The following is a 20,768-nucleotide window of genomic DNA, read 5'->3' as shown; positions in this document are numbered from 1 at the left end:
TAGCTATCGCTAATAAATTGTGTAGTTATTTAATGACTAGGCTGACGAAACATGAATAAAGATAACTCTATTCCACCACTAAAACCTGCGTTTTCAACAGTATGGGCCCAGATACATCTGGATACGGAAATTACGAGTTAGCTCGAGAGGGGTTCTCTCAAGTATTAAACTTGCGGTTAACAAGTGGACCAGCCAGCAGCCAGACGACGACCAGGAAAAGGACCACTAGCCAGAGGGACCAGTCAGCTCCGAGACGACCCAGCCCAGAGGGGCCAGCTAGCGCAGAGGGACTAGCCAGAGGACCACCTGGCAGCGAGATGTCGCAGGCCTGCCAGAAGGTGCCGAGGGTTACTCTCGATGCCGTCACGAGCCACGCAGCGGTTAGCAAACGTGAGCTCACGTCCGACGGCCGGGAGGAGTCTCTGGATCCGCAACCGGGCAGCGCGAAGACTCGAAGGTCCACCTGGAGGAACACCATTGAGGAGTTTGTTGGAGCTGCTAGCCGAGAGGGTTACTTTCGTGCTCTGGTTGTGCGCTGCTATTATCATGCTCGAACACAGCTGGAAGCAATTTCTGGACTCCTGGAGAATGTGGTTTGGGCTAAGTCCATTGTTCCCATTATACTGTACAATGTACTTGTGATTCCAGAGCTCGACGAAAACCTTTTTTCGGTCAGAAAGTGCACCGAGAACGGGAAAAGGGTTACTTTTCTCGGACAGCAAGTCAAGTTTGAGTTTTCAGGGGAGGTTTTTGCCCTAGGAAAACTCCTGAATGACTTATACTGCTTGGATTTGTTTTGGAGCCAACAACAGAAAACACATCTGAGCGGTTGGCCAATGTGCCTTCTGATTCCGATCACACTGTGGTTAACAGCGTGGTTGTTGACGATCACGGCGAGAGCGACTACGAGAGCAGCGCGGATTTCCCGTACGATGACGATGATGACCAAGATTCCGTCACCCATGAACCGGCCCTGAGACGAAGTCAGCGGACAAGAGGAACTACACAGCGCTACGTGGCTAACGAAGCTGCTGTTGTTGATGATAAGTTACCTCAGAACATCAAGGAGCTGAAGCGCCGGGACGACTGGAATTCCTTGAAGGTCGCCATCGACAAGGAGATGACAGCCCTGAAGGAGAACAAGAGTTGGGAAGCGATTAGCTTGCCACCGGGTCACAGGAAACCCATCCTGTTCAAGTGGGTGTTCACCGTGAAGGACGATGGTCGCTACAAGGCTTGATTTATCGCGAAAGGATGTTCCCAAAGACCAGGATCGAACTACTGGGAAACCTATGCACCAGTAGCCAAGATGGAGAGCATTCGGACCGTCTTGGCGTTGGCGAAAGAATACGACATGGACGTCAGATGTATGTTGTGGTGTTGTGTTTAAGAGTGTTAACGATAATAATAAAATAATACTGGCATCACTGAAGTACAATAATAAAGGTGACTATCTGGTGTAAACACGTGTAGTTTATTGATTCCTAAAATACCACAAATTGGCTGACGAGGAGTGGGAATAGTTAGTTGGAACGGCATATTTCGGTGGTGGATTCGCCAGGTAAGTCCAATTCGGTGTGGAAAATAGAGAGAATAATCGAAAAAGAACATTAAAATCATTTTGTTGTTCTTGTCATTAGACTGTGCCACGAGGCGTGAGTGGTGAGAAAATCGAAGTTACCACGACTTGTAAGTGGAGGAAAAAAAGTGCCGCGACGAGTAAGCGGAAAGGCTACCATGACGAGAAAGTGGGAAAGAGAAATCGCGACTGGTTAGCGAACAGATACCACGACTTGACAGTGGAAAAGAAAGAGAAATCGCGACTGGATAGCGAATAGATACCACGGCTTGATAGTGGAAAAGAGAGAAATCGCAACTTGCAAGCGAATTGTTGCTACGACGAGCCAGTAGCTAAAATAAAGGAAGGAAGAGCGCGACGAGATAGCGCATCGTTGCTACGACGTGTCAGTAGCTGAAAGAAAGAGATAAGAAGTATTGTTTTGAGAGGTGATTTCATTGGAAATATTTCAAGGCGTAAACAGGTAACTAGAATAGCGTTTAATCCAATTGGATTTGTTTTTCATACAAGTATTACCATTATAGGATGGATAAAGGTCAGGTATTTGCAGGCCTCCCGCCTTTTTCGATTGCTTCTATTTCGGTAACGGAGCGTCGTATGAAATGGCAAACGTGGAAGAGAGGTTTTGAAATTTGCCTCAGAGCGACCAATACTACCGTTGCTTCTAAAAAGAAAAATCTACTTCTGGCATACGGGGGATTTGAACTTCAGGAGATATTCTTTAATATTCCCGATGCTGACGTTAATGATGATGCCGAACGAAATGTCGATTGTTATGACGTCGCGATTTCCAAATTGGAAGAATATTTCGCCCCGAAACGTCATGAGGCCCACGAACGTTTTCTATTTTGGGAAGAAAAGCCTGAATCAGGTGAAACGTTGGGGAAATTTTTAATGCGAGTACAAGTACAAGCAAGTCGCTGCAATTTCGGGACCACTTCAGTGGAAAGTTCGGAGATAGCATTTATTGACAAAACACTCCAATTTGCCACGCCTCAGTTTAGAGAAAAGCTTTTACAAGAACCTAAACTATCTGTTGATTTGATCATGAAGCATGTCAATGCATTTGAGGCAAGTCGGGCAGCAAGTGAACAAATAAGTGGTGGTCCAAGTAATATGAAATCTTCTGACGAAGTACGTAAAATCCAAACATTTTGCAAGTATTGTGGCACAGACAATCACGATGCAACTGAGACCTGTCCAGCATGGAGTAAAACATCTGCGAAGTGTGGCAGGAGCAGCGATGGAAACGAAATGATTTCGATTCGATCAACGTTTAGTCGCAACGTCGCAAGATCTCGGTATGTTACAAACCAAGAGCGAACTCAATCCCGTCGGCAGCTGAATCGACTTGGCATGATGATGGTTGAATACCTACATGCAACATTTTGGGAGTGATGTAGCTCCGAGAAGGATGCTACTCTCTATACTCGGACTTAAATAAATTCCTACGTACGCGTCGCTCGCGTAGAGTGAGTGTCACTCTTTCACACGATTGGACCCAATCGCAAGTTGTAACACACCGTGATCGGGGAAACTCGAGACTTGTACACTTTGGGATTTCCTACATCTTGTTGCAACCACTCCCAAAGTTCGGCACTTGTTGGTTAGGTAGGATGGCTAGGATTTGTTTTACTCTCGAGTTACCCAACCGCCCGGGTATGGATAGATACAAAAAATAAACATACGCACGGGCGTTGTTCTATGAGAAATTTGTTTGGAATTTTTTAAATCTTCCCATGCCGTTTGCAAAGTTTCCGTTAAAACTGATGTCGTTTTTTATTTTATTCGTAGTTTGAAGTCGTTCCACTTGCTATAGAATGTGTTCAATATGTATGATGTTAGATTTATTGGGTACGTAATTTATTCTTGTTTCTCAACATTTAAAAACTGGTTCAATATGTTTTAGTAAATTAGCCGAAGCTGGCTTTGAAAAGAGTACCAAAAAAGAATCACTTTAAAAAATGCAAACAACTTTAGACAGTCTTATTGTATTAAACTGATTTTACAATAATTGTAATTGTTAAGAACAAATTTATACTAAGGTGCATAAATGGGCGAGGGTTCAACGGAAATTTTGACCGCTATTTCAGAAAATTTGGTTAAAAAAAATTCAGACAAAAAATTCATTCATTACTTTGCTTCACTGTATCTCATTTAATTTAATATTTTGCCTATTTACCAAGTTTGCCAATGTTGTGAATTTTTTAAATTTTTTCAATAGGTTATATTTCCTCTATTTTATCAATGCTGTCAATTTAGTCAGTTTGTTTACTTTTGTATTTTTTTTTTTTTTTTTTCAATTGATTCCATTTTGCGAAATCGGCCAATATGTATTATCAAAGCAGTTTATTTTGTCCATTTTTTTTTTTTTTCAAATTCATTCATCTAATTAATTTGGTCATTCTGATGGTTTCTTAATTTATGGTAATTTTTAAGTACTAATATTTTTGTCATTTTTTAAATTGTTGTCAATTTTCACAATAGGGTCAATTTTGTAACTTTGTAAACTATGAAAAAATATCAATTTGTCTATTTTGTCTTTTGTAATACTTCAATTTTTTTCTTCAAATTTTGACGATTATGTTAATTTTGTCAATTATGGAAGTTTTGTCAGTTTTTATTTTCTTCTACATTTTGAGCATTTTGTTGATTTTTTTAAATATGACCCATTCCAGCATGTGGTTACAACGTTTGCAACGTTCATATCACACATTAAAGAAAAACATACCTCTATGTTAAGAATTTAATTTGCTACAATATGAAATCAAAAGAATTTTTCTTGAACAAATAGTTATCCAAATTTTTTGCAAAAGAAATCGTAATGTCACAAGGCGAACTTTTTCCACTTTTCAGTTTTTTAATAAAACCGCATTTTTCTGCTCTTCTCTCCGATCAAATTTTAATGAAAATTTCAGAAAAGTATCGATTCATTATAATCAACGAATCTCTGTAGTATCCCAAGGCCCCATTTCGATAAGGGTTATGGTAAAAAAAGATAGTGTGTTCGAAATTAGACGCTCATATACCTATCTAAAAGCTTAATAACTGTTTTATGATAACTCTAATCGAAATGCGTTCTTCAGATGAAATATTGTCATAATTAAAGCTTAAAACATTCAGTTTAAAAGACAAATCGGTTGATAAAGCTCAAATTTATTGGTGAAAAACGGTTTTTTTTTCTTCCCGAACAAAATCTACGTAATTCTATACAAACTTTAGGTTTCCATAATATACTCTGGCCCTAATTTTGCATGGAACCCTGTGCTAGTGCCTTCATTTTATTGTTTTGTTATACCTTCAAAAGTCTCTCCGTGGGATTTAATGTGAATACGGGGCTCGATTTGGATTTTCTAGTAATATTCTTTGAGTTTTAAGTTTCAATAATGGACAGTTAAACAAAAAAAAATATATGAGTAATTTATTTTCCATCAAAGTCTTATGAATTTGTTAGAAGGAAAAAATGTATCTACAAAATTTACCATGTATAAAGATTTTTGAATTTTGTTTGCATTTAATCCATGGATACTTAGTTATTTTGTTTGAACATAATGTCAGCTAGTAATAGAAGCTATTAGCGCGGTTTTCATTCTAATATAGAAGATCATGATCTTTTTGCAAGATTTTTATTCAAGCCACAGATAACTATCTGCAGTCACAACGCTTAAAAATACATACCTTTATCATCGGTTCTAGAACGTGAAGTTGCTGTAGTTATTCTTAATCTAATATCATGTTTCAAAATGTCCTTTTACAATCATTTTGCAATTTTTTATATAAGGTACACCGGGGTAAGTGGGGACGGTTTTTCGTATAGTTCAGCTTTAAAAAATCATTAAAAAATTAGCAGTGGGTCAATTTTGATAAAATCGCGTTCAATGTGATGAAGAACATGTTGTTCACAAATGCTGAAGAGATGAGCTTGATAGTTACAAAGCGAAAAAAGTTTTCACGTAAATTGTTATGGACTGCTGGCTTCTTCACTTACCCCGTTTTATGGGGTAAGTGGGGACGGTAGATTTTCCCTTTGATTTCTAAGGAAATTTTCAACAAATTTGTGTTTTTTTTTGGTTGAATACGTTACTTTATTGCTCGAACCGTCCGAAATTTTGAGAAAAGTTCATGGTAATATTAATATGGCAGCTTTCAATGATTATTGTGTGTAACCCGATATTATCGAAAATATATACTTATTTTAGAAAAACCATGTACTTTTCCCAACTTTTCATGATCTGAATGCTTAATATAGCTAAATTGTATTGAATGAAAGACAGAAAATTGAAAAAATGTGTAAACATCAAGTATGTATACAGCCGTCCACACTTACCCCAGGTAGGGTTTGGTGACAAAATTTTAGATTTTTGCAAATAAACCCTTTTTTCTCAATTTTTAACCGTCGTTCCTTATCCTAACTGGTTGTTTCGAATGTAAGGATTGTGTCAATGTAGAGTTTTTCGTCCAGAGTCAGCTAGTTTACGAGAAACTTGCGATTGAAAAAGATGCACATCAACTTCACATCGTAGTTGAAAATAGAAAATTTACAAAAAGTCACCGTAAACATTCGCAATTGTCGGAACCGTATCTCTTTTACAGTTATTGGATAGATTACAAGTAAATTTAACATTCTGCATTAAAAGTTTGAAAAATAGTTCTCAGTATTGTTTTAATAGCCACCGTCCCCACTTACCCCGGTGTACCTTAGTTAGTTTTTTGACAAAGTTTTGTTTAAAATAAAGAGTAATTGTTGAAATCAGTTAATTTTCATACTAAAGTTCTTAAATTTCAACAACAAAAAACTCAATTCTAAAAAAGGTAACTATTTTATAATGGGAAATGAAGCTCAAGAAATAGCCATTCTAATGCTGTACAAATAATTTTTAAATAATGAAAAATAAAAATAGGTTCTCAAGTTGAGAGGTGCTTGGAATGGGTCATATTTTTACCTGTTGCTATTATCATAAAACAGAAACTGCCCCACCCCCTCCCACCCACAATCGGAGGGATTTTTTTTTCAACAGTACAGCAATAACACTCCATGTCGCTATCTTTCTAAATAATTGCGAACTAATTGATTCCAACTACTAACGAACGAACAACCAAGCAACATACAACAGAGCAGAATCATTCAAAAAATCATGATTATGAACACCATGATTCGATCCGATCGCAAGTTGTAACACACCGTGATCGGGGAGATTCAGGAGTTGTATCCTTCGAGATTCGTAGCTTGTCGTAACCACGCGCAACAAGCCATATAGAAGATATGGGATAGCGTTGCGAGTGCACGCAACAGGATTTTTTCTGTTCTTGCATCTTCGAATCTCTGGTCACTCGTCGCTCTCTGAGATCTCTCCATGCAACATAAGCAGAACGCACGGCGTCGTCTGCCAGCAGCAATTGGAACGAGTCCGAACGTTGGTCGTTCGCTGCTCAAAATCGTTAGAAGCGATTTTTTTCCATCGCTGGGCAGGAGAGGACATTATGAAGCAGTATGTTTCTCAAAAGTTGCTGGTGGATCTATGGTAAACCGACCGCCACAACAGCAGTGGAATGCGAAACCACAATTTTCGAAAAGGAAATTTGACCAAGTAGCAAAACCATACTCAAGACCAAAACAAAATTTTAATCGTTATGGAAGTGTTAACCGGCAAATAAATTCAATTGAAGATTATTCAGCTGTGAATGAGGAAGTAAAACTGATTGAGATGGTAGGATCAGAAGATGAACGAAATGATTTGATTTGGGCTAAAGTGGGAGGAGTTCTTATAGAGATGCAAATCGATTCAGGGGTTCAATCCAATATAATAGATGAAAAAACATGGCAGGTAAATAATTAAATTAAGGTTGATTTAGAACGTTAAATAACCAAGTTTCCGACAGGTCATGGCGCGCAACGGTGTTGCTTTACTGGCAGGCAGTTCAAAGCATACGCTCAAAAGGACTGCCTGACCAGCGATGGAAAAAAATCGCTTCAAAGGATTGTGAGCAGCGAACGACCAACATTCGGCCTCGTTCCAATTGCTACTGGCAGACGACGCCCTGTGTTCTGCTTATGTTGCATGGAGAGATCTCAGAGAGCGACGAGTGACCAGAGATTCGAAGATGCAAGAACAGAAAAAATCCTGTTGCGTGCACTCGCAACGCTATCCCATATCTTGTATAAGGCTTGTTGTGCGTCGTTACGACAAGCTACGAATCTCGAAGGATACAACTCCCGAATCTCCCCGATCACGGTGTGTTACAACTTGCGATCGGATCGAATCATGGTGTTCATAATCATGATTTTTTGAATGATCCTGCTCTGTTGTATGTTGCTGGGTCGTTCGTTTGTTAGTCGTTGGATTCGATTCGTTTGCAATTATGTAGAAAAATAGCGACAAGGAGTTTTATTGCTGTACTGTTGAAAAAAATCCCTCCGATTGTGGGTGGGAAGGGGGTGGGGCAGTTTCTGTTTTATGACCATAGCAACGGGTAAACATATGACCCATTCCAAGCGCCTCTGGAGAACCGATTTTTATTTTTCATTATTTGAAAATAATTTGTACAGCATTAGAATGGCTATTCCTTGAGCTTCATTTTACCTTTTTTTTAGAATTGAGTTTGTTGTTGTTGAAATTTAAGAACTTTAGTATGAAAATTAACTGATTTCAACAATTACTCTTTATTTCAAACAAAACTTAGTCAAAAAACTAGCTATATTAAAAAATGCAAAATGATTGTAAAAGAACATTTTTTAAACATGATATTAGATTAAGAATAGCCACAGCAACTTCACGTTCTAGAACCGGTGATAAAGGTATGTATTTTCAAGCGTTGTGTGTGACTGCAGATTGTTATCTGTGGCTTGAATAAAAATCTTGCAAAAAGATCATGATCTTCTATATTATGGATTAAATGCAAACAAAATCCAAAAATCTTTATGCATGATAAATTTTATAGATATATTTTTTCCGTCGAACAAATTCATAAGACTTTGATGGAAAATAAATTTCTCATAATTTATTTTTTGTTTAACTGTCCATTATTGAAACTTCAAACTCAAAGAATATTACTAGAAAATCCAAATCGAGCCCCGTATTCACATTAAATCCCACGGAGAGACTTTTGAAGGTATAACAAAACCATAAAATGAAGGCACTAGCACAGGGTTCCATGCAAAATTAGGGCCAGAGTATATTATGGAAACCTGAAGTTTGTATGGAATTACAAGGATTTTTTTCGTGAAGAACAAAAAAAAAAAAACAGTTTTTCACCAATAAATTTGAACTTTATCAACCGATTTGTCTATTAACTTGAATGTTTTAAGCTTTAATTATGACAAAATTTCATCTGAAGAACGCATTTCGATTAGAGTTATCATAAAACAGTTATTAAGCTTTTAAATAGGTATATGAGCGTCGATTAACAATCATTTATTTTTTTTTGTAATTGACCCACCAGAAGCTAATTTTTGAACACAATATCTTTTTTTACCATAACCCTTATCGAAATGGGCCTTGGGATAATACAGAGATTCGTTGATTGTAATGAATCGATACTTTTCTGAAATTTTCATTAAATTTTGATCGGAGAGAAGAGCAGAAAAATGCGTTTTGTTGAAAAACTGAAAAGTGGAAAAAGTGGCGCGTTGTGACGTTGCGATTTCTTTTGCTTAAATTTGGATAACTATTTGTTCAAGAAAAATTCTTTTGATTTCATATTGTAGCAAGTTAAATTCTTAACTTATAGGTATGTTTTTTTTTTAAATGTTTGATATGAACGTTGCAAACGTTGTGACCACATGCTGGAATAGGTCATATTTAAAAAAAATCAACAAAATGCTCAAAATGTAGAAGAAAAAAAATTGACATAACTTCCATAATTGACAAAATTAACACAATCGTCAAAATTTGAAGAAAAAAATTCAAGTATCACAAAAGACAAAATAGACAAATTGATATTTTTTTCATAGTTTACAAAATTACAAAATTGACCCAATTGTGAAAATTGACAACAATTTAAAAAATGACAAAAATATTAGAACTTAAAAATTACCATAAATTATGAAACCATCAAAATGACCAAATTAATTAGTTGAATGAATTTAAAAAAAAAACGGACAAAATAAATCGCTTTGATAATACATATTGGCCGATTTCGCAAAATGGAATCAATTGAAAAAAAAAATTACAAAAGTAAACAAACTGACTAAATTGACAGCATTGATAAAATAGAGGAAATATAACCTAGTGGGAAAATTTAAAAATTTCACAACATTGGCAAACTTGGTTTATAAAACCAATAAAATAGACAAAATATTAAATTAAATGAGATACAGTGAAGCAAAGCAATGAATAGATGTTTTTGTCTGAATTTTTTTTTAACCAAATTTTCTGAAATAGCGGTCAAAATTTCCGTTGAATCCTCGCGCATTTATGCACCTTAGTATAATTTTATTCTTAACAATTACAATTATTGTAAAATCAGTTTAATACAATAAGACTGTCTAAAGTTGTTTGCATTTTTCAAAGTGATTCTTTTTTATAGGGTCAAGTGGGGTAATTCCGAACAAGTGCCATACGCGCTGGTGTGGGGGATGAATGGACACAAAAAGTTCCATCAGTGGTAGTTTAACATTCGATTGATAGCTTTAAGCTGTTTCCGATCTGTTTTCAAATCTTAATGATATCATTTCAGATGTTTTTAAAAACCATTACCCCGTGGAACGGAAATCGTTTTGAACAGTGTTCAATGTTTTGAATATCTGACCACAGGAAATCCAGCTAGAATGTTGTTGTCGACTGTTTTACATCCGGTTAATGATGCTTTGTCTGGATTTTGAAGGAATTTAAAAAAAAATTATTCGCACAGATTCACAGATGAGTGTTCATATTTACCCCAAGTTTTCGTCCTATGGGGTGATTATGAACACACATTTCCTGACATTTCTTTGGCTTTTTGATGGTCAAATGTTTTATTCATCAACTTAGGGGGCCATTCATTTATTACCCAAGCATTTCCACACCCCCTTCCCCCTCCTTCCATTGTAAGAAATTTCTCACAAAAATACCCCCTCTTCTGTATGACCTTAACACAGGACCGTGAAGAAATCTTAGCCAGGAAACATCAACACTCGGCATTCTATATCCCAGGATCTTACTGGACCAAATTTTTTAAATTTCATAATTAAATTAAGTCCGCAATGTGTTAAGTTTTGAATTTTTGAGAAATTGTTTTTTTTTCCAAAAATAAGATTCGGATTTAAAAAAAAAAGCTATGCCAGTTCTTTTCAGTCTTTGAAAAAAAGTTTTGAACACAATTTTATTAAAACTTAATAAAACTTCAAGAGTGAAAAAAGTTCATAAAACCGAAATTTTGAAAAAAGCTAGATCCACATTTAAACGAGTCTTAATTTTGTTTAAAAAAATAGTGATAAGAACTTGCTTTTTGTTGATAGAAAAAAAATGCAGTCAATGTTTCCTTAGGTTTAGTGAGTGGTGCTTACGGACAGTTTTACCGGTAATACCGAAACCGAAAACCTGTATCCCATAGATAATTTTCTAACACCGAATAACGGTTTTACGTCCTTCCAAAACCAGTTTTTTTTGTATTGATAAATAACAAGGTTATAGACTAGACTTGAAGAAATTTTTAATTTTACTAAAAATAAAATTCACCTTTTTTAACAAAAGGTTTGCTGCTCGAGTTATTATTCATTACCGCGTGAAATTTAACATTATTATAAACCTTAAATCTCTTTGGTCAACAGTAAAATATATGAAAAACCGTGATAAATTTAATAGATGAATAAGACCACAAAACAAAGATCAAAAAGATAAATTTTCTTGTATGTTTGGACATCGTGCTGCTATTGAGAGCATGAGAATTATAGCAAAGAATAGTTGTTTATGGGTTACATTCGGATAACAAAGATCCAAAATCTATTTTCTTGCAGTCTTTTTTACTTTTTTCAATCTTTATTTGTTCGAATACATTTTTAAAATTTAGTACAAAATGAAAATCTTTTGGTTGAAGATTTTCTCTTTCAGTTTGGTGATGATAATTTCTGCAGTAATAATTTGGTTTTGAGAAAATAGAGCTACTAATGTGAAATTTCGTACAGGCGTTAAAAAGATTAATTAGTGTAAATATTTTTCAAAACAGTGGATCATATAGAATTGACAAGCCTTGCAAAATATGACTGTTCACTGATCCAAGAAGATTTTTATGGGTGTTTTTGTGAAATAACCATCTTTCAAAAAAATAGAATTTTCTGTATATGCATAGGCTTAAATTTCATGATATCTCGAACGTACCTGAAAAACCTAACCCACGACATTTTGGTGAAAACTTGATGTTTGCTGCGCAGGACATTTAAAACGGATGTAAAAACTATCGAGTAGCCTAACTCGCCTAAAATTTCACACGTATGGAGAGGTCCAATCAAATAAAAATGATCTGCAACGACATAAAGATACGAAAGAAAAAGAAACTAACCAAAACGTAAAAGATGCAACAAAAAATTTAATTACCGAAACAAAATATAGAAAAAATCAATACAAAAGAACACTAAATAGCTATTTTTGTTGTTGTTTTACCTCTTAATTTTGATTACATTTGTTTATTTTATAAGTTTTATCCATGAATTGAGTTGAGTTTTTATAAAACAACCCGTTTTCTTATTATTGCTAATTATTTTCATTATTTGGTGTTGAATTTTGATTTTCTGACATCATATAAATCATATTGGACAAGTCTCGGGGTAAAAATGAACATAGTTCGGGGTAATTATGAACAGGCTTTGGGGTAATTATGAACATAATTTTTTAGGTAAAAGATCACCATACACTGCTTACTATGGGTAAATGTAACGTATAACAACTGTTACTTTTCAAAAATTTTATACCAAGTTCGTAATCCGTGTTCATAATTACCCCCAAGACAGGAGGGTAAATATGAACAGACGGGGTAATTATAAACAGACGTCTCAAGGACGTAGGCTGCGACCAAAAAAAAAAGTTGCTCTACAGAATGATGAAGAGCACGGAAACATTCAATATTGGCAGGTTTTCAGAATTCATGATAATAAATAAACATATGGTGGCTGTGAGTGTGCCAAATGAAGAAATTTTGTTCATAATTACCCCACCTAGCCCTACTCATTTCAAAGCCAGCTTCGGCTAATTTACTAAAACATATCGAACCAGTTTTTAAATGTTGAGAAACAAGAATATAAAACGTACCCAAAAAATCTAACATCATACAAATTGAACACATTCTATGGCATGTGGAACGACTACAAACTACGAATAAAATAACAAACGACATCAGATTTAACGGAAACTTTGCAAACGGCATGGGAAGATTTAAAAAGTTCCAAACAAATTTCTCATAGAACAACGCCCGTGCGTATGTTTTTTTGTATCTATTTATGCACGGGCGGTTGGGTAACTCGAGAGCAAAACAAATCCTAGCCATCCTACCTACAACAAGTGCCGAACTTTGGGAGTGGTTGCAACAAAAGATGTAAATCCCAAAGTGTACAAGTCTCGATTTTCCCCGATCACGGTGTGTTACAACTTGCGATCGGGTCCAATCGTGTGCAAGAGTGACACTCACTCTACGCGAGCGACGCGTACGTAGGAATTTATTCAAGTCCGAGCATAGAGAGTAGCATCCTTCTCGGAGCTACATCACTCCCAAAATGTTGCATGTAGGTATTCAACCATCATCATGCCAACTCGATTCAACTGCCGACGGGATTGAGTTCGCTCTTGGTTTGTAACATACCGAGATCTTGCGACGTTGCGACTAACCGTTGATCGAATCGAAATCATTTCGTTTCCATCGCTGTGCCTGACAGTTAGTCACAGGTTCACAGCAGAAATTGTAATCAACGACGGAGATAAGCAGCTCAAATCAGTGGCAACTTTCTATGTAGTAAAAAGAAGCCCACAACCGCTCTTGGAAAGGAAGACAGCTTCTAGTCTGGGTGTTTTGATAGTGGGTCTGCCTAGCCAAAGGGAATCACTCCATAAGGTAACATCAATCCGCCCATTTCCCAAAACTCGTGGATACAAGATTAGTCTACCTATCGATAAATCTGTGCCGCCGGTTTCACAAAGACTTCGGAGATTGCCTTTTGCAACACTCGAAAGGGTTGAAGAAAAACTTAATGAACTACTTGCAAAAGATATCATCGAACCCGTTACTGAACCCAACCGATGGGTATCTCCTTTAGTCGTTGTGATGAAAGATAGTGGTGATTTAAGATTGTGTATCGATATGCGTCAAGTGAACAAAGCGATACTACGGGAAACTCATCCGCTACCTACTATTGAAGACATCAGATGGAAGCTTAACGGGGCAACAATATTTTCAAGATTGGACATCAAGGACGCTTTTCATCAACTTGAAATTGACGCTGCTAGTAGACCGCTTACCACCTTTATAACTCATCGAGGTTTGTATCGGTATAAGAGATTAATGTTCGGGATCTCTTGTGCTCCGGAGAAATATCAGAAGGTAATCGAGCAGATATTATCAGATTGTCCCAACACAGTGAATTTTACTGACGACATCTTCGTTTTTGGGAAATCTGAAAAAGAGCATGACGATGCGCTTCAGGAAACGCTAGGAAAGTTTCGTCACCATGATATACTCTTGAACCAAGAAAAGTGCGCATTCAAAATGTCCGAAATCGACTTTTTAGGTCATCGTTTTGACAAAAATGGCATGACCCCGTCGCGATCCAAAATTGAGGCGATACAGAAATTCCGTGCTCCTGCCACTTCGGAGGAAGTGCGTAGTTTCCTCGGCCTTGTAAATTATGTTGGCTCCTTTATTCCGAATCTGGCTACAATTTCATATCCACTCCGTGAATTAACCAAGAGTAACACTCCTTTCAAGTGGGGGTCTGAAGAACAAGTAGCGTTTAATCACCTCATATCCATCATAGGAGCACACCTTAGCACACTTTGATCCTAAACTGTCTACCAGAGTCGTAGCTGATGCCTCTCCGGTCGGTTTGGGGGCTGTACTGATACAATTTTTTGAAGGGCAGCCTAGAGCGGTTTGTTTTGCCAGCAAGAGCCTCACCGATACCGAAAAGCGTTATGCACAAACAGAGAAGGAGGCTTTAGCGTTGGTATGGGCCGTAGAGAGGTTCCAGATATACTTGATTTCGAGTTAGAAACCGGCCATAAACCGCTTGAAGCAATATTTGCTCCAACCTCAACCCCCTGCCTCCGTATTGAACGCTGGGTTTTGCGACTTCAGGCGTTCAGTTATACTGTTGTTTACCGCAAGGGTAAAGCAAATATAGCTGATCCCTTGTCCCGTCTTGCTCTGACAACAGCTGTAGATGAATTTGATCCTGACTCTGAGGTATATGTACGTAACGTGATCGAGTCCACAGCCATTGACATAGATGAACTAGAAGTCGCTTCCTTAGATGATCCTGAGCTTTCTGAGCTAAGAGAGTTTCTCGACAAAGGGATTTGGAACTACGCTTCAGCTCGCCTGAAACCATATCACCCATTTAGGAATGAACTTGGTAAAGTTGGAGGAATGATTGTTCGAGGATCTCGGTTGATCATTCCAGAAAAACTCCGAGAACGTATGCTTCAGCTAGGTCACGAGGGTCATCTGGGTCGCACAAAAATGCAACAAAGACTGCGTATGACATGCTGGTGGCCGGGTATGGACGAGATGGTTGCAAAAACTGTAGATAAATGTCAGGGTTGTATGGTGGTGAGTCAACCTGATCGGCCGGAACCTATGCAGAGAAGGAAACTGCCGGATGCACCTTGGAGAGACGTGGCTATTGACTTCCTGGGCCCGCTGCCGTCTGGTGACTATTTGTTGGTCATTATTGACTATTACAGCCGCTACAAGGAAGTTGAAATCCTCAAGAAAATAACAGCTGGTGAAACTATTGATCGTTTGGAAAAGATATTTGTTCGATTGGGATACCCAAACACTATCACCTTAGATAATGGCCGTCAGTTCGTTAGTTCTGAATTTGATGAATACTGTCGTAAAAGAGGTATAGTATTAAATAAAACAACACCCTACTGGCCACAGGAAAATGGCCTCGTTGAACGCCAAAACCGATCATGAGTAAAGCGCTTAAAAATAAGCCAAGCGCTTAAGAATGATTGGAAGCAAGACCTTCTTACCTATTTGTCGATGTGCTATTCTACCCCGCATAGTACTACGGGAAAGACTCCTAGCGAGCTTATGTTTGGCAGAGTTATACGGACGAAACTTCCATCGTTACAAGACATTTCAGCAGCCCTCCACCATCTGATTTTAGAGATCGAGATCAAATCTTGAAGGAAAAAGGGAAGGAAAAGGAGGATCGACGTCGCAGAGCTCATCCTTCGGCCATCGCTGTTGGAGATATGGTTCTAATGAAGAACGTTTTGCCTGGGAATAAGCTTACTACAACGTTCAAGCCAACAGCTGTGGAAGTAAAATCTAGACAAGGTTCAAGAGTTACGGTTCAGGACCCAAAGGCAAATAAGTTCTATGATCGAAATACAAGCCACCTCAAGCAAGTTCCAGCAGACGCAGTTAAAGGACCAGGAGAGGAGCCTACCGAAATGGAAACCGATGGTTACGAAATTTCAGATCTTGTGGTGTCAAGGGAAGCAGAAGGATGCGAGGAACTTCGTGTAGCACCAAAAGTAATCGAGGAATCAAAGCAAGAGATTCGTGAACGTCCACAGCGTGCTATAAGAAACCTGCCCGTTTCAAAGATTGATTGTCAAGCTGTTTAATTTTTATAAAAAAAAGGGAGATGTGGTGTTGTGTTTAAGAGTGTAAACGATAATAATAAAATAATACTGGCATCACTGAAGTACAATAATAAAGGTGACTATCTGGTGTAAACACGTGTAGTTTATTGATTCCTAAAATACCACATATGTCAAAACTGCATTGCTGAATGGAAATTTAGAAGAGGTTATCTGCTTGCAGTTGTCAAACGCTGACGTCGGCAAATCGAAGGTCGTTCGATTACAGAAAAACCTGTACGGTTTGAAGCAAGAGGGCCGTGCTTGGAACCAGCGATCTAGTTTCGTGGTCAATAAATCGTCAGCAGGCGGGCAGCCTGTCATCGACCGTTGCTGAGATGTCATGTCATGAGATTGTCATGCAGTTAAGGATGGTTTTTGGTTAACAAACTTCCTGGTGAATCGGGTGTGGTTAGCACTCCTTTCACGTTAATCGAGGACAACATTCTTCCAGTACCTGGAAGAGGCGTGGACCCATCAGCAGATGAAGCATCTGCACGTGAAGTATGTATTCATCAGGGAGATCGTAGGCAGCGGTCAGTTTTCTTCGAGACACATCTCTACTGAGGATCAGCCAGCTGATGCGTTCACGAAGACTTTACCAAGAGCAAGGCACGCGAAGCTGTTCAGCATTCTCAATTTACGAATTGAGGGTAGGTGTTGAAAATTACGGTTTCCTAACGGCATCCGGAACAGCAGCAAAAAATTTTTGCTGCCACGAACAGAACCAAAACATTGTTTGTTTTGGTTCCTCTTGCTATGTCCAATTCGCAATCGAGAACAATAGATCAATGATTGCTGATGATAGATGACGATGATAAACGCGGTACATCATCACACGGTTAAGCGAGACTACTCAAATTGGGTTCGTGGTTACACAACAGTGTTGCCAGATATTCTGGGTTAGAGTATCAAAGTACTCAATGAGTACTTTCCCGGTTAGGGAATACGAGAAGTGGAAAGTGACAAATAGCTATCGCTAATGAAATGGGTAGTTGCTTAAGGACTTGACGAACAAACCTGATTAAAGATAACTCTATCCCACTCATTTTCAACAATCTTGAATTTTAATTTGCACCCATAAATTTACAAACTTGAAAACAACCATGTAGGTTTTAAGACGATTTCAAAATGGAATTTGTGATGAAAATTGGGGCGGTTGTTTTACAGGTAGAGTCAAAACTGTAAACCAGTTTTTTTGCGAACCGTGTTTATGATTCAGAAATTTGCTGGAAACATTCCTTAACGCTAGTTATACATGTTGTAGATATAATATTTACGTAAAATTTTGTCATAAATCATATTAAATGTCATGAAATATGTAAATAAACAATGCAAAATAGTGTTGGCCAAAACTTCGTATTGAGTCGCTCCTTAGTATCCTGAGCCAAGTAAAGAAATTTTACCTAGAACTCTAAAGGGTGTTCGGACCAAAAAGTGGCCAAACTAATTTGCGTGTAAATCGATTATGTTTTTATGAAAAAAATATCAAAGTTTCTTTCTTTTTGAAGTTCAATATGTATAAAAGACAGAAAAAATACTCAGTTAATATTCCGGTCGACCTTGTTCAAATTGGCGAGACTTTCGTTTGACGCCTGCCAACAGATTTTGTACAGTCACCTTAACAACTTTCTCCGGCACATAACACCAGTTTGCTTTGAACTTCAATATTTTGGGTCTTCTTACGGATTTGCTTAACTATCGTCCATTATTTTTCGATTGGGAGAAGTTCTGGTGTGTAGGGAGGGGTTCTTATCCTAGGGCAAAACCTGAATGTTGTTGGAGGCATACCACTCCAAGGTCTTTTTTCATAATGGAAGGATGCCTAGTCCGGCAAAACCAGTTCAGACAAGCCATGTTTCTTAAGGAAAGGCAGCAAAGGCTTTTGAAGGCTTTCTTTAACGTAAATTTCCTGATTGACGATCCCGGCTGCAACAAAAATGTCGCTTTACAAGTTTCAGGTACAGACGAGTAATTTAAGTAACCTTTTTATGATCCGAATACACTTTAACTTTCAGTTAAAAAAAAAAAAAAATATATACGCTGTTAACTTTACACATATATCTTACTTTGTACAAATTTTCAAGCAAATTACCGAATAGGTGATTTTTATTCTAATATTATGGCAAAAAAGCTAAAATTTCAAAGAAAATTTAATGATTAGAAAAAAAGATAATAATTGCCGTAATTGTTATTGAAAACACTGTCACAAATTCAAAAAAGGTCCTTTCTTCTATGTTCATTTCTATCGAAGGCAAAATGCTTTTTTAAGTTGAGTGAAGAAAGACACAAATTTACTAAACTTTCGAGAGATTGAATCGTAAGTAAGACGATTCTTTTAACATCACAATTGGTACATACATTTAGTCGAAATAATCAAAATGTCGCAATTCTCTACTGGATATTCTCCTGTGAATCAAATTAATTATTGCTCTAGCAAATTTAAATCAAATAAACAAAGTTTAAAATTTACTTAATCGAAGAGTTGAACTGATCATAATTGATCTGAACACTTAATAAACTGTAATAATATAACCACAGAGAACAGACGTACAAGCTAGCCCACAAAACTTGTGTAAAAATCCCAACACCCTTTTTGATTTTTTGTGAGTTTATATATGATTAAGCCTTTTTGAAAACTGGGCACTTTAAAGTTGATTTGTGACTTTTGAACGGCGCAATAGATGGCACTGTTTGTAATCGATTTCTAACGTATTTTTTTTTGGTGATAACATTTGAAATTTTACACACTTTTTTGACGATTTTTTGTTCGAGCTTGTACGTCTGTTCTCTGAGATATAACTTAAATGTAATGATTAAAAGGTTAATAAAAATTTCTTTAAAAAAAATTAAAAAAAATATGTGTCGCGTTTATTTATCAAATCTGGCTGGTAACCGTGGCCAGAAATCATTGAGCCATCCTGATGCGCTGGCAATTGACCGTCCCCAAATGGGACATGATGTCGACGTGATTGCCGGAAATGGATGAGCAAACACGTGACACAAAAAGCGAAAATTTAAAAATCCACCCATCAGTGCACCTGTAAATATCTGTCAACACTTGGTGGTTTATTAATCATTTATTCAAGAATGTGCATAGAAAATTGTGAAGTTTAAGAAAAACTTAATTTTATAACAAATAATTAAGGCATCAAACTTCTTTTAAGAACAGTTAGTTTTTTTCCCATGTTCAGGAAAAAAACATCATCCAAAAACATTCCCTTCTGTCCAAATTTACGACTCCTCGAATGACGGTTATTCCAAGGGACACACACAAATCGTCCTGGCCACATACATGTATTTGGTCATCACAATCTGCGGTGGCAGGATAGCTGACGCTTCGAAATTTGGGGCTCCGGCTTGAAGCCATAAATTAACATTGATCATCATTCGGTTGTTTCCGGTGATCTTTTTTTCTTCCCTTCGAGTGTGTTTTGTCGGTCGATTTTTTACCCTTCCGAATGAGAGTGGAACAATTTTTTTATCCGCATGTCGCGTTGTTAATTTCAATAAAAGTATCTGTCCAATTGGGCTGACGCTGTGAATGATTAATCGTTAAAGATTATGGTTTTGTTAAAATCAATTTATAGAATGATACATATTTATGACAGTAAATATGACAATTAATCGAATCAGTTGCTTTACTTATGGAACCAAAAAAAAAAAATCCTAGCTTTCGGCATGGGCGAAAATAGGCACAGCTTTTCATCTAGATATGTCCTACTTTTCCGTCTCTGTGGGTGCAACGCGGAAAATGGCTTCGAACAACAACAAAAACTGTTGCACGTGTATTCTTTTTCCAGGCAAATGTGAGCCCACTGAGCTTTCCACGAGTATTGATGTTCCGATTTCCTTCTCTAGGAACTGGATCAATAACCAGTAAGATTATGATATTGGCCGGGATATAAATGGTTTTTCCTGTATAATACAGTTATTGCGTCTGTGTTCTCCGAAGACATTTTATCGACAGTGAGATTTTAGGAAGAAACCATGATCGAAGCTGCTACGAAATGGGAAAAGTATATTTTTAAATCAGTCAGAATTCTGCTTAATAGGCGCATATAGCCTGCTTCTCCCTTACATTATTGCCGAGCGGTTGCATTTAAGGGAGAGGCGGGCTATATGCGCATATTAAGTAAAGCACTCATTTTCTCCAATATTCCAATAGATAGGAGTCTGAAAACTATATGCACATGAGCGGACATCTGTTTTATATACTTTAGAGCAATTTTTCTGCTCAAATCTTTTACAGTTTTGTGAAAATAATTTTATAATAAAAGAAGTCAAAATAGTCGATTTCCGAAACTGACGGGCTTAATGCGCATATTTATGTTTTTAGCTATATTTCATTTAGGGGCAAGTGTTCCTTAATGCGCATATTGGGTAATATGCGCATACAACCGATTGACGCT

At 37.2% G+C, this 20,768-nt stretch overlaps 2 protein-coding genes across 3 annotated transcripts in view; both read left to right on the top strand.

Annotated features, from left to right (window-relative positions):
- The window catches only part of LOC129740482 (uncharacterized), a 571,616-nt gene that overhangs the window by 23,150 nt on the left and 527,698 nt on the right, over positions 1–20,768 (top strand). The window lies entirely within an intron of this gene.
- Positions 1,310–16,341, top strand: LOC129738023 (uncharacterized protein K02A2.6-like). Its single transcript, XM_055729197.1, has 5 exons — positions 1,310–1,367; positions 13,422–14,359; positions 14,517–14,705; positions 14,837–15,568; positions 15,811–16,341. Exons 1-5 carry the CDS (start codon positions 1,310–1,312, stop codon positions 16,339–16,341), a joined length of 2,448 nt encoding a protein of 815 aa, XP_055585172.1.

This window comes from Uranotaenia lowii, chromosome 1, assembly GCF_029784155.1.
Source record: "Uranotaenia lowii strain MFRU-FL chromosome 1, ASM2978415v1, whole genome shotgun sequence".
Lineage (NCBI taxonomy): Eukaryota > Metazoa > Arthropoda > Insecta > Diptera > Culicidae > Uranotaenia > Uranotaenia lowii.
The sequence above is the reverse complement of the archived record's forward strand: the minus strand, read 5'-3'. Positions and strand labels throughout refer to the sequence as shown.